A 12,832-nucleotide genomic window follows, 5' to 3' on the forward strand; every position below is an offset into this window, starting at 1 on the left:
ACAGAAAAGTTAAAGGGAGAAAAGTACTCATGGGCTGTGTATCAAGTACATGCCAACCTGAGGACCATGGTCTGATATTCATTTACTTCTTACATTGGCTCTATGAGTTGGAGACAGATAGTTGCATGCCTGAGGCCCTTATCAGGGAAGCCTGGCCCCTGGGACCCCACATGCAGATGCAAGGTGTTAACCCCTTCAGGACTCACAACGGCCCATCCACATGAGGCCATCTGGACCCCTGTCTTATTAATGAGGAATGGGCTTAGAGGTGAAGTCCCTGGTCCAGGTTTAATGTAGATCTGTCCCCTCAAACCCCATACTAGTTCCAGAGTGACTGAGGGGTAAAGAGAGACCTTTGACATGTCAGTGAGTCTGTAAGAATCTCTGTGATTGATGACTTGGGGCAGAAGACTAGAGGAGGAATGTACCACAGGAGACAAACAGCAGAGCTCACCTCTCCTATCCCTAGCTATGTGCTCATGGTGAGTTTACTCATTCTGAGCCTCCGTGCCCCATACCCACCTGTAGGAAGAATTATATGAGTTAATGTCAGTAAAGTGCAAGAGCAATGCCAAGCCCACAGCAGGTGCTCAGGGAACATCAGCCTGTTGGGGCTGTCAGTAGGTCCCCTGTTCAGTGTCTAAAGCCTGTCCTCATTGTGCCTCTGCCTGCCACCTAGCCAGAGGGAGAGCTCAGAACAGCAAGAAGGTTATTTTCTGTAAGGGAATTTCATAATCCAGGAAGTAAGTGCTGGCACAGAGGCCCAGACCACAAAGGTGTCCAGTGTCCCTGGCCGCTTGTCCCTGTGCCCACGTCCTGTCCCACATCCTGGTTCCTTGTGCCCAGCAGAGATGGGCCAGGGAGTTTCCAAAACTTCATCCCACCCAGAATTGGTGGCCAGGACCTGGACAATGACCCCCCAGCCAGAGCCTGACTCCCACCAGGGCCTGACAGCCCAAAGCCCCCATCCTCATCCTCTCTACTAGGCAGAACCTATTCATAAGACAGGCCACCTACCACCACTGGGCAGGATTCCAGACCCACCTGAGGCCAGGGCCATGACCCTAGTGGAGGGAGTGACTCAGCCTCAGTGTCCTCTCTGTGAAATGGGAATAATAATGGAACTTGCTGAAATGCATTCAGCACATCACAGGAGCTCTAGCATTCACATTTATTTATTTATTTATTCATTCATTCACTTGACAAACACTTATCAAGCACCTGCAACGTGCCAGGCACAGTTCAAGGTGATGGAGACACTGGTGCGCAGGATAAAGTCCTCCCCCCTGGGGCAGTTTATATTCCTGGGTTAGAGGGACAGGCAGAGAACAGGGAAACTACACGAAGGAAGAGTACAATGTCTGGTGACAACTGCTGTGGGGAAAAAAGTAAAGGAGGTCAAGTAAGAGACAGGGGAGGCAGTTTCCCTAAAATGGACAGAAGACCTGACAAAAGTGCCATTGAAGCTAGAAGCTGCAGGAACACCTGGAGTGAACATTTGGGTTACCCGGGAGAAGAGTGGTGCAGGTGAAGGGAGGAGCAAGGGCAGAGGCCCAGAGGCCGAGAGGAGCTTGCTCCGTTGGGAAAGCAGGGAGCTCAGGGCAACCGCTCAGGAGAGGAGGGGAGAAAGGAATAGAACATAATGTCAAAGACAAACACGGGGGCATCCTCCTGAAAGATACCACCCAACTCCCCAGGACAGGCTCTCTTTTGGATCCTGCTTTGGAGGGGTCTGGAATATTATAGGTAGCCCCAGCCTGACCTCCAATGCCCCCACCCACTGCCCACTTGGGTTCCCACACAGTGATCTTCAGGCCTGATGCCAGGGATCTTGGAGAGAGGTTACTCGTATGCCCCTTCAAGACCCCCTAGTTCCCATAAGGATGACCTCTATAATGTGAAGTCTGAAGCCCTGTCCCCAAACCACCCTCTGCCCCCTTGTGACTCTGGGGGTAACCTTTCCCAGACTATAATCCTGGAGGTCCCTAGCGTCTGGAGGGGCCAGACACCCAGGCAATGCACCCATGCTGGGAAGTCGTGGTCGCTGCACCACTTGGAGAAGCCGGTGCAGCGGCGCCTCCCGGGCCGCTGCGGCAAACGCTGGGCAGCCGCGCCCTCCCTCCCCCGTCCCTCCCCCCCCCCCCCCCAGTGATTCATCCCGCCCCCTCCCTCTTCCTCCTCCCTCCCGGGCCGCTGCTGCCGCTGCAGTGCGCAGGAGAGCACTGCCTGAGCCCAAGCGCCGGAGCCGAAGGGGGTCGGGGTCGGGGCATCTGGTGGATGAGCCTGGCTGTGCGTGCCAGCGCAGCAGCCCAAGCAGTGGCCACAGCCTGCGCGGCGGGGATGCCCGGACGCCGGTCCCCGGGGCTGGGCCCCTGGCGGTAACCGGAGCGGGGGGGCCGCGCCCCCCCTCCTCCCCCCTCACTAGTCCCAGAGCCGCAGCTGCTGCGCCCGCGCGCTCCCGGGGACATTAGAACCGCCGCCGGGTCCCGCTGCCTCTCGCCTGGCTATTAATACCGGCGGCCTGGGAGAAGGGTGCAGCGCGCAGAGCAGTCATGGAGACACTGCTGGCTTTCTTGGTCGGCACGGCGCTGGGTAAGTGCGCAGGGGCGCGAGGCGAGGGGCGCAGCGGGGCGCAACGGGGTATCGGGTTAGCGCTCCAAACCCCAGAGAGTGGGGCGAGGGCCTCTCCCGCTCATTCCCCGACCAGAGTCCCTTCAGAAGTTGGGCGCGCAGGTTGCGGAGCTTGGGGGAGGGTCGAAGGTGTGGGTGGTCCAGAGCCGGCGGGAGTCCTGCTGGCATTGCTTCGTGGCTTCGGACGTCCAGGGGGCGAGGAAACGCGGAGTCAGCTGCTCCTGGAGCCCCGCAGGCTGCAATGTGACACCCACAGTCGCGGGGGGGGGGGGGGTAGGGAGTGGGAGGGGTGGCGGCTCCGGGAGAAGGAGAAGAGAGAGATGGAGAGACAGAGAGAGATGGTGTCAGGAGAGGGAAGGCGCGAGAGACACAGAAGGACCCGGAGTGCTCCGCTGGGGGACCGGGGAGATGGAAGTAAAGGGACAGAAAGAGACGGGAGAGATGCAGTTTGCCAGAGAGAGTAAGGAGAGTTCATCTGAACTGTGGAGAGAGAAAATTAAGAGAGTCGGAAGAGAAGGAGACACTGGTAGACGGCGGGGAGGAATGGAGTTTAAAGGGGGACCGGGAAAGGTGGAGAGAGAGAGCCAAGAGCGTGTCTGAGACTGGAAAGAGAACACAGAGTGGTGGACCTTCAGAGAGACCCCAGGAGAGATAAAGAGGGGGCGTTAGAGACAGAGTTACTTGGAGAGATTGAAGGAGACAGCAGGGGAGGACAGGAAGCCCCCTGGACTAGTAGAGGAAGAGACTCAGGGACAGAGAAAAAGGTCCAGAGCCGGAGCTGCAAAGACAGAAATAATTAGTGAGCTTTGGAAGTCAGGAAGGCGGTGGCAAGCAAGAATGTGGAGGAGGGGCCCAAAGGCACTAGAATCCAGGGGAGGTGCAAAGGCTCTGAGGCAGAAAACAGCTTGGTGAGTTTGAAGAAGCTAATGTGAGGTGGGAGCCTGAGGACAGAGTCAGGAGAAGTTGCGGAGGGGGCGGATGGCAGGAGCTTGTGGTACTGACTGGGGTACAGGGATGGAGTGTGGGTCTGCCCCAGTCCCAGCACCCACCTCCCTCTTTGAGGAGCTGCCTTCTCCCAACCATCTCTGGACTGGCTGGTTTCGCAGAGTAATAATGGTAGAAATGACTGCCACCTGTACCTTCTAACACAGTTGGAATTCTATGCACACCGACTAGGTGCTGCAGTATCCCAGCCAAGTGGCCTTCTGAAGAAGGAAGGGGTAGTTGGGCAGCACAAACTCAGTTACTGAGCATAGTAACAGCCCTACTGACTGGGGGCCTTCTGTGTGCCAGCCCACTGCTGGGACCATACCAAAGTCAGGGAATCTGCTCAGCAGCTTCCAGAAGCAGAAATAATTGCTTTCCTCACCATCCACAGAGGAAAATTGAGGCTCAGAGCAGATGGGTGGCTTGCCAAGGGCACTCAGCGAGTGGTAAGTCCAGTCTCAGTGCCCAGATCTGTCCATTCATTACTGAGGGGAAACAGATGGTTTCCAAGGGGCCGTAGGGCCAACAACCAGCAGGTCCGGCATGGCCGAGGGTGATGGGTGCCCCTGGTGTCTCTGCAGTGTCCTCAGCCTGGGCAGGCTGTGTGGAGGTGGACTCTGAGACAGAGGCCGTGTATGGAGAGACTTTCAAAATCCTGTGCATCTCCTGCAAGCGCCGCAGTGAGACCACCGCCGAGACCTTCACAGAGTGGACTTTCCGCCAGAAGGGCACTGAGGAGTTTGTGAAGGTGTGTGGGTGCACCGCCTTGGGATGGGAGGGTGGGTGTCGGTGTCTGAGTGAGGGCAGGATTGGGGGTGGTTGTTTGCTCTCAGTAATGTGCTGTTATGGATGACCTGGATTCAAGTTCCATCTCCACCATTAACCAGCTGGTGACCTTGGGCCAGTCACTGAACCTGTCTGAGCCTCAGTTTTCTCCTCTGTAAAGAGAGGGTGGTCATGGCCTCTAGCACATAGGTCTGTGGGAGGATTGATTGGGTTGACTGACCTGGCCCATGGTTGGCACAATGTCATTGGAATTATTTTGTACCAGCAAAAATGTTTTGGGCAGTCATCATAGAGGAGAAGCAGAACTATTTGGACCTCATTTACACTATGTGGATGTTGAATTATATCTGAGGAGGTACTACACACTTTTAGGGCAACTGGGAAATTGGGGTGTACAGCAGCTGGATCAGGCTGCCTCTGTCTGTTCATGAGGTATATGTCGGTGGCCCAGGCAGAACTGTAGAGAATCAGGGCCAGGAAGGCTGAGCAAGGGCTGGGGGGCAGGTGAGAAATGTGTATAAGTGTGTGTGTCTCAGGACTAGGGGCAGAGTCAGGGTCTGGGGCTGGCCCAGGAGTGACCCTAGCCCCTCTGTGCCCTCCCTGCCTGAGCCCACGTGTGTGTCTGTCTGTCTCTGCGTGTCAGGGAAAGGGACAAAATAGAGATCTAGGTTGGGGACATGGGCTCATCAGTGAACCCCCCCACCGCTGCCCCCCAGATCCTGCGCTATGAGAATGAGGTGCTGCAGCTGGAGGAGGATGAGCGTTTTGAGGGCCGTGTGGTATGGAATGGCAGCCGGGGCACCAGGGACCTGCAGGACCTGTCCATCTTCATCACGAATGTGACCTACAACCACTCGGGCGACTATGAGTGCCATGTCTACCGCCTGCTCTTCTTTGAAAACTATGAGTACAAGACCACCATCATCAAAAAGATCCATGTGGACGTGGTTGACAAAGGTGAGTCAGACCCCGCCTGTCCGCCGTTCCTGCTGCCCATTGGCAGCCAGATAGAGGGACAGATGGCGGGTCAGGAATAGCTGGCTCTGCTCCTGGGCCAGCCAGCCACCACGGCAGCAGGGGGAATGGCACCTGTTTCCCCAGGTCCGGCTCTAGCCTCCATTTCCCTTCAACTCACAGAGATGCCCCAGCAGGGGTCTCCAATGGAAGTTATGGGTGTGGAACCTCTGCTCTCTGTGCCGTGTGGCCTCTGGCAGGTGCCATTCTGTCTCTGAGCCAAAGGTTGTCCGTAGGAAACAAGATGGTAATGGTGTTGTCTGAGCCATTGCTGTGTTCCAGGAAGGTTGTGAGGGTTGAGTGACATGCTGGTGTCAGCTGCTGGCATGCCTGGTGGCAGGGCCTTGGTACGTGGGGGCAGTGGTGGCAACTCTGTTGGTCAAGAGTGTGACAGTGAGGGAAGAGACATGAGTGTGTCACCTACAGTAGTGCTTCTCCAATTCTACCGTGCACACAACCCTCCAGGAGTCTCTCTAATGTGTGTATCTCGACTCAGCAGATCTGGGTGGGCCCAGGGTTGAGAGAGGCCAGTGCCACAGGTCTAGGGCCACAGTGAGCTGTGGGATCTAAGGAGTTTTTGAATCATTTCATTATTTTGGCTTCAGCTGCCTTGGATCCCTTCTCTGAACCATCTTCCAATTAATGTAAATTGGAATTTCCTGGGGCCCTATGATCCGTATTGACTCAGAGAATGAGGGTGATATGCCCGACCTTGGACCACCACAAAGCTGTGGCAGGGACACCCTTCAGGGCCTGCAGCACATACACAGCATCATGGACAGTGTGCATTGTTCTTCCTTTCTCCTAGACAGGCCTCAGCGCCTGCTGTAGAGTCTGTCTGGGCTGGGGCTCTTACAGATGGGGAAGCCCAGGCTCAGGGAGGTAAGATTACATGGCCAAGGTCATAGAGCTGGGACCTGAACTGAAAGCCAACCAAGCCTGTGTGACTGCCATTTCTGTTCTTTGTATGATTCACTGTCTTCTGCTGACAGCCAAAGCTTGCAGGTTTATTTTGATAATTAACATTTTTACATTTATTATGAAAGTGATCTAGTAAAATTTGATGCAGGGTATGTGTCTGAGAGACTCTTTGGTGTGGGACACAGATGCTGGGTGGGCAGCCACCCACGCACATAGAAGATGGAGCCCTGCCCATGTGACTTTTGGGAGAGTGGAGTGGCTGTGACAAAGATGCCCCCAAACACTGCAGCTTAAAGTCTGTGTCAGTTCTGTCTCTCGAATCAGTGCTGGGGTGAGGGGTCAGGAGGGTGTGGAATCTCCAGAAGTCCATCAGGCCCCCAGATTCTTTCCCTCTTGCAGCTGTGGCCTGGCTCAGGCTAGTGGACCCTCATCTTCATGGTGGACCCTGTGGTGGGGCTCAGGCACGATTGCGACTCAGTATGGTCTCTCTTTTTTAACGTTATCTACCATATTGTACTGTTTCCCAGAACCTATGTGCCGAACAACATTTACCGTACTGTAGAGCTTTTTCCATTGATTTTCCAGAGCCTGGGGTTGCAGTGTTACCTACCATATAATAGTATTGCCTTTTATCATTGCCCACTATACTGTATTATACTTTGCACTATGCTGCTTTAACATGACCAAGCACACGACAATATTTTGTCATAATTCATCATACTAGAGTATTTTATCCATACTGTCACATTTATGTCATTACTTACCATGCTATATATATATATATAGTATTTTAAAGTATCAACCCTATTGCAGTATTTTAAAATTGTACCTGTTATACTATATATTCATCACCTACCACATTGTAGTATTTTATGTGTTACTCATTACACAATAGTATTTCTTTCATGACCCATGATATTATTGTATTACTAGCATTGCCAGCCATGCTGTATACTTTTTTATTATCACTCACTCTCTTACTGCCATCTCAACATTGCCAATCAGCCTGTATTACCTTCTGGTGATTAATGACTGCTGAAGAATGAACGGAATCACTTCTGAGGGAGAGGCAGTGGGTATTGGTGGAGAGAGCTTCCTGGCGGAGGTGCAGAGGTGGCGGGGAGCACTTGCGGCCCTCCCGCGGCAGTGGGGCTGGCAGAGGAGGGCACAAGGGCTACCTCTGTTCTGGCTGTGTCGGCCAAGTGGGAGTGAATCAGAAGGCTTTGGCTGGAAGTAAATGATCAAGATATATTTAAAAGTCTTAGGATTTTCAAGCTGGAAACACAACTGTACAATACCCAGAATATTTTGAAGAAGAAAGAAAAGCTAAGAGTTTTTACAATAAAAAAAGTGCATTTTTGAAAAAAAAAATCAGCCCTGCATTCTGAGCCTCTGAGATGATAATCTTCCAGGGGTCCAAGGATCTGGATAATGGATGTCAGTAGGTCTGGACACCTGAACATTCTTTTCTAAGTCCTTAAGGGGTAATCAGAGCCTAGCCTATAGGACACATGTAGTCTGTCTCCAGTCATAATTGGAGAGTTCAAAAGTTTAAGTTCCCAGGCTAGTGAACACAAAAGTAGAATCATTTCTTCTGCCTTAGCCTACCTGAGTTTAGTACTTAGCAGCTTGGCTGTACTGACTCTGTCTGCCTTCTTCACTCTTTCGTCAGATGTCCCCAGTGTGAGTGAAGCATGTCCTGAGGTGAAGCAGTGTCTGAGGCTGGTGAGAAGTCTGGCCTGTGTGGGCATGAAGGGGACGCACAGGGAAGATTTGGGGATTTTGAAAAGACCAAAGATCTCCCCGGAGAGGATGCCTCTGGGCCTTTCAATGACCTCTGTGCCATCGGTCCCTCATCTGTAATATAGGGGACCGATGGATGGGTCTCCCTCCTGAGATGTGTGTGGGTTGGTGGAGATTGCACTGTACAGCGGCTATTACAAATGTTTCTTTGGCTGTGGAAGCTTTGCGGAGCAGATAGGAGCTCAGACCTGGCAGTCAGTTACAACTGGGGCTGAATTCTGGCTCTGTGTTCAATCCTGGCTGTGCATCCTTACTCTGCCCCTTCACCTCTCTGAGTCTTAATATCCTTGTCTGGAAAATGGGCTACAGACCTATGCCTATCACTGTCCTAATCAGATTGGCAGAGCAGGAGATAACAGATGACTTCTCCATTTAGGCACTGAGTTCCAGAAGGAGGGTTGAGAATTCTAGTGATGTGAGCTGTATCCAACAAACATCATCTCACTGTGCTTCTTGAGTTCAGCTGACGTGGGAAGCCAAGACTATCTCTATATTTGGGGTTGTTTTAAAGAGTCATTTATGGAGATGCTCAGATAAAGAATGAAATACGGGGCCTGGCTGAGAGCACATATTCACTGCATAAGAGTGGTTCACGAGATCTTTTTGAGTGAATGAATGAAGTGTGGAACCCTGTCACCAGCTCCTCCTGTGGGGCAATAGGGGAGAAGCATCCAGCCCTGCACCCTCCCTGCACCTTCCTTCGCTCTGGCCCAGAGAGCGTCAGCACCATGTGCACAGGTGAGGAGCAGAAAGTGTGCACTGACAGGGAGGAAGACCACATGGGCACAGCAGGGGTGATGAGATCCTGGCCAACCAGAAGGGACACCTGTAAAGTCCAGCCCAGGATGCCACAGTAGCCTTTGACTCTGGTCCCCTGGCTAAGTGTGCTCTCGTTACAGTTTAAATTTATGCTCAATGAAAGGAAGCTGATGGTGGCCAGATCCAGTGTGGTGGAAAGATGGAGGGTTTCCAGAAAACAGCTGCCAGTAGCCAACACTTAGGCGCTGCTATCTGTGAGTGCATCCAAGCACATGTGGAATGTTAACAGATGTTTCCTCTCCCCAGTAACCCTGTGAGAAGGCATGAGTATGATCATCCGCATATTATAGAAAGGGAATCAAGGCCCAGAGAGGGAGAGTTGCTTGTCTAAGGTCATGTGGCTATTAAGAAGCAGAGGCAGAATCTGAAACCTGGCTATCTGACCCTGAATCCTCTGTTCTTAACTACTTATTGTTGCTGTACTGCCCCAATAATAACAGTAATAATATTAGTAATAGGAAATATTTTTTAACATATTTTATTTTTAGAGAGAGGGGAAGGGAGGGAGAAAAACATCGATGATGTGCAACAGAAACATGGATCAGTTGCCTCTTGTACACCCCCAGCTGGGAACCTGGCCCAAAACCCAGGCACACACCCCAACCGAGTCGGTTCACAGGTCAACACTCCATCCACTGAACCACACCAGCCAGGGCAATGATAGCAAACATTTATTGAATGATGCCTATATTTCAAGCACTATTCTAAGTGCTTTTTAAATTCTCACAACACTCTCATAAAAGAAACTGAGACCCAGAGAGGTTGAGTCACTTGCCCAAGATCGTACAGCTGGCAAGTGGCAGAGCCAGGATTTGAACCTGAGCCTTCTGGTTGCAGAGCTATAGCTCTTGGGCACCTATAGCCACCTGACTGGCACAAATAAACCTTTGAATTACACAGGGAGTGGAGTGAGGTGATCCTGAAGCCCATCCACAGCCAGTGACTAGTAACAATGATGACTCTAGGGAAGCAGCACATTCCCATTTGCAGACCAGGCCCAGGGAGGTCGAGCCACTTGCCCAAGCTGGCACAGCAAGCTCAAGGAACACAGGCTGTCTTGCCTCCTGAGCCTGGCCTCAGCTGCCACTTACTCCTGCCTGGCCCCTGCAGCCAACAGAGACATGGCGTCCATCGTGTCTGAGATCATGATGTATGTGCTCATCGTGGTGTTGACCATATGGCTTGTGGCGGAGATGGTTTATTGTTACAAGAAGATTGCTGCTGCCACGGAGGCTGCTGCTCAAGAAAATGCGTAAGTGGGGCTGGTGAGGAGGGAGGAGGCAAGCCAGGACACCCAGGACCTCGCACAGGGGAGCATGAGCTGAGTGGGGAGGGCACAGGGGAGCGACCCAGGGCACAATCTGCAAGTTGTCCTCAGAGGGGGGCATTTGTTGTCAGAGACAGGATAAGGTTGTGGTCAGGTCCCAGACCTCTCCTACCTCAGACTCTCAGCCTCCCACTTCTCTTAGCACCCAAGGTTCAAGCCTAATATCCAGTCCCCCAAAGATACAGGCATCCAGGTCACAGTCTCTTTTTTTTACCAGGACCCAGGAGTCTGAGCCCCTAGTCCCCCCCTACCTCAGACTCAGGGCTCCAGGCCCCCAGCCTGGACTTCTCTTGGGTCACCAGGAGTCTGGCCCATAGTTCCCTCCTTTTTCTAACTCTGGAGCCCTGTGCATCTGGGGCAGGGACCACAACCCTCTTCAGTCTCCTGGTGGTGGGCCAGACTGATGAGGGGGTCACTGTCTACCTGGCCTTTGCCCCCACAGCTCGGAATACCTGGCCATCACCTCAGAAAGTAAAGAGAACTGTACGGGTGTCCAAGTGGCCGAATAGCCCCGGTAAGGTGGGTAGATGGGCAGAGGTTGGTGGGCCTGGGGTAGTGTCAGTTCACTAGGTCCCTGATTCTGTCTCTCCCTCATCTCTAGGCCCTGGGCTTCGCCTCAAGGAAGAGCCAGCCCTAATTGGGAACATCTGGGCACAGCCTACCCCCAATGGGGGTTGGCCATTCCTGGGCCTCCACAGCCTCAGAGTCCTGCCAGCAGAGCCTCCAGGGTGGGAGGGGGCAGGGGGCTTGGCTCAAACCCCTAATCCAGCCTTCCTCCTGCCCACTCGCCCACTCTCACCATGCATGATGGGTAAAGCAATACTGCCGCTGCCCCCACCCCTGCTTCTGCTGCCTGTTTGGGGGAGGCGGTGAGGTGGGGGCAGCAGCTCCGCACCCCTCCTCCTTGCTGATTTGCACACGTTGGCCGCTCAGACACACACTAAGGGCCCAGCTTCTCCCTGCCCAGCAGGGTTGTGACCAGCCAGAACCGCTCAGGGCAGGGGGTTTGGGACCCACTTAAACCCTCACCGACATTTCCCCTCCTGCTTCCTCTGGCTGGACCTGGGGTCCCCTCTCCTCTGATGCACTCTTGGCCCGCCCAACTCCGCCCTCTCTCACCAGCCTTGGATTGAGGCCACTTCGAAAGGGGCCCAGTCAGCCTCGTCTCTTTACACAGGTAGTTTTGTTCATGAAATAAAGATTCTTGGACTTGATTCACAGTCTCTCTCATGAGCCCAGTTACCCTCTACACTCCACCCCCAAATCCAAGAGCCTCAGTTTTCCCAGGGACCTGCCCTCCCAGGTGGGTAGAGGGGCCTGCCTCTCTGCACACATTCAGGGATAAGGATGGGAAGGAGCAGGTGGGTGCAGCATCTCAGGCTCAGCAGCTGCCGGAAGGCCCAGTAGGTGCATACACTTAGTGCTTGATTAATGTGGGGTTGGGGGTGTCATTAGCTCAGCAGGGACCACGAGTGGGAGGGAGGCCGGAGGGAGCCAGGGAGGCAATCGGGAGGGTGCTGCTTTGGCGAGGAGAGGGGAGGCAGCAGTGCCCACCAAACCACCCAGCATAAGTGAATCAGGAGGCTTTGCTAAACTTAAAAGTGGCAAAGTTTTATTCAAGGGTCTTAGAGTTTGAAAACAAGAAACACTACCATGTAACATCCAGAGTGTTCTCAAGAAAAGAGAAAAATTGACAGTTCCTACAGTGAAAAGTACAATGTTGAGGGGAAAAAAATTAGTTCTGAGTTCTTAGCTTCTGAATTGGTCTGCAATGGTGATCTTCCAGATGTCAGGGGTCTTGGATATGTGGACATTCTTTCCTAAGTTCTTCAGCAGGTCATCTGTAGGGTTTGTCTATGTCTCCAGGCATTGCTGCACAGCTCAGAAGTTCAAGTTCCCAGTCTAATTAAAGCAAGAATAGTTTCCTCATACCTCAACCTATTGATTTTAGAAATTCAGCAGCCTGACTATAGAGACTCCATTTTATTTCTTCACTCATTCCTCAGCAGTGTAGGTCTGTCTGCAGTGGTGGGGGTGAGAGGAAGGGAAAGGGAAGAGAGGACCCTGAGTGGAGAGAGAGGGAGAGACTAAATGCTGAGCAACACCAAGTCTACAGGAGAGGGACCCCTGTGGGAGGCTGTGGCGCTGAGTTGGGTGAGCAGGTGGCTCTGAGTATGCAGGGACAGCCTAGTTGGGATGAGCAGCTGTGGTCTGTGTTTATACAGCTATCTGAAGCCAGGTATCTGATGGTGTCCCTAGGTGTCTGGTGTTTATTTGGCCCTGGGATGTGACACGGATCACTCTTGACCACTGGTGGGGCAGTGTGTGTCTGCCTCTGGACACTTCTGCCCACTTGGCTTGGGCTTCAGCACTTAGTACTGCCTTTTCTGGGCCAAGCCCCCTTCCCCCATATCTAGGACTTCGGCGGATCCAGAGGTCATTGCTGCTGGCGGCAGAGAGGCTGCCAAAGCAAACCAGCCCCTGTGACTTGTGGGAAAGCAGCTGGGGGGAGGATGTTGTGTGTGTGTTGGGTCGGTGGGGGGT

The 12,832-nt window shown here is 53.1% G+C and overlaps 1 protein-coding gene across 2 annotated transcripts; it reads left to right on the plus strand.

The window, feature by feature from the left end:
* The first annotated feature begins 2,192 nt into the window (after positions 1 to 2,192).
* Positions 2,193 to 11,502, plus strand: SCN1B (sodium voltage-gated channel beta subunit 1). Of its 2 annotated transcripts, none has more exons than XM_053667582.1 (6): positions 2,193 to 2,592; positions 4,200 to 4,366; positions 5,121 to 5,361; positions 10,072 to 10,213; positions 10,731 to 10,807; positions 10,890 to 11,502. In XM_053667582.1, the coding sequence occupies exons 1-5, from the start codon at positions 2,553 to 2,555 to the stop codon at positions 10,795 to 10,797; spliced, it is 657 nt and encodes a 218-aa protein (XP_053523557.1). In that variant the 5' UTR covers positions 2,193 to 2,552; the 3' UTR covers positions 10,798 to 10,807; positions 10,890 to 11,502. The 2 variants fall into 2 exon arrangements, with proteins under 2 accessions (XP_053523557.1, XP_036985394.2); XM_037129499.2 differs by having other exon boundaries at positions 10,731 to 10,802.
* Positions 11,503 to 12,832: the final 1,330 nt, after the last annotated feature.

Source organism: Artibeus jamaicensis, unplaced genomic scaffold (genome assembly GCF_021234435.1).
Source record: "Artibeus jamaicensis isolate MK-2021 breed Jamaican fruit bat unplaced genomic scaffold, CSHL_Jam_final contig_470, whole genome shotgun sequence".
In the NCBI taxonomy this organism is placed as follows: Eukaryota; Metazoa; Chordata; class Mammalia; order Chiroptera; family Phyllostomidae; genus Artibeus; species Artibeus jamaicensis.

What these genes read in the sequence shown, in the direction of transcription:
- SCN1B (XM_053667582.1), top strand. Translation starts at nt 2,553, where the DNA reads ATGGAGACACTGCTGGCTTTCTTGGTCGGCACGGCGCTGG. An exon ending in CTTGGTCGGCACGGCGCTGG is followed by an intron (nt 2,593 to 4,199) that starts GTAAGTGCGCAG and finishes GTGTCTCTGCAG; the next exon opens with TGTCCTCAGCCTGGGCAGGC. An exon ending in GCACTGAGGAGTTTGTGAAG is followed by an intron (nt 4,367 to 5,120) that starts GTGTGTGGGTGC and finishes GCTGCCCCCCAG; the next exon opens with ATCCTGCGCTATGAGAATGA.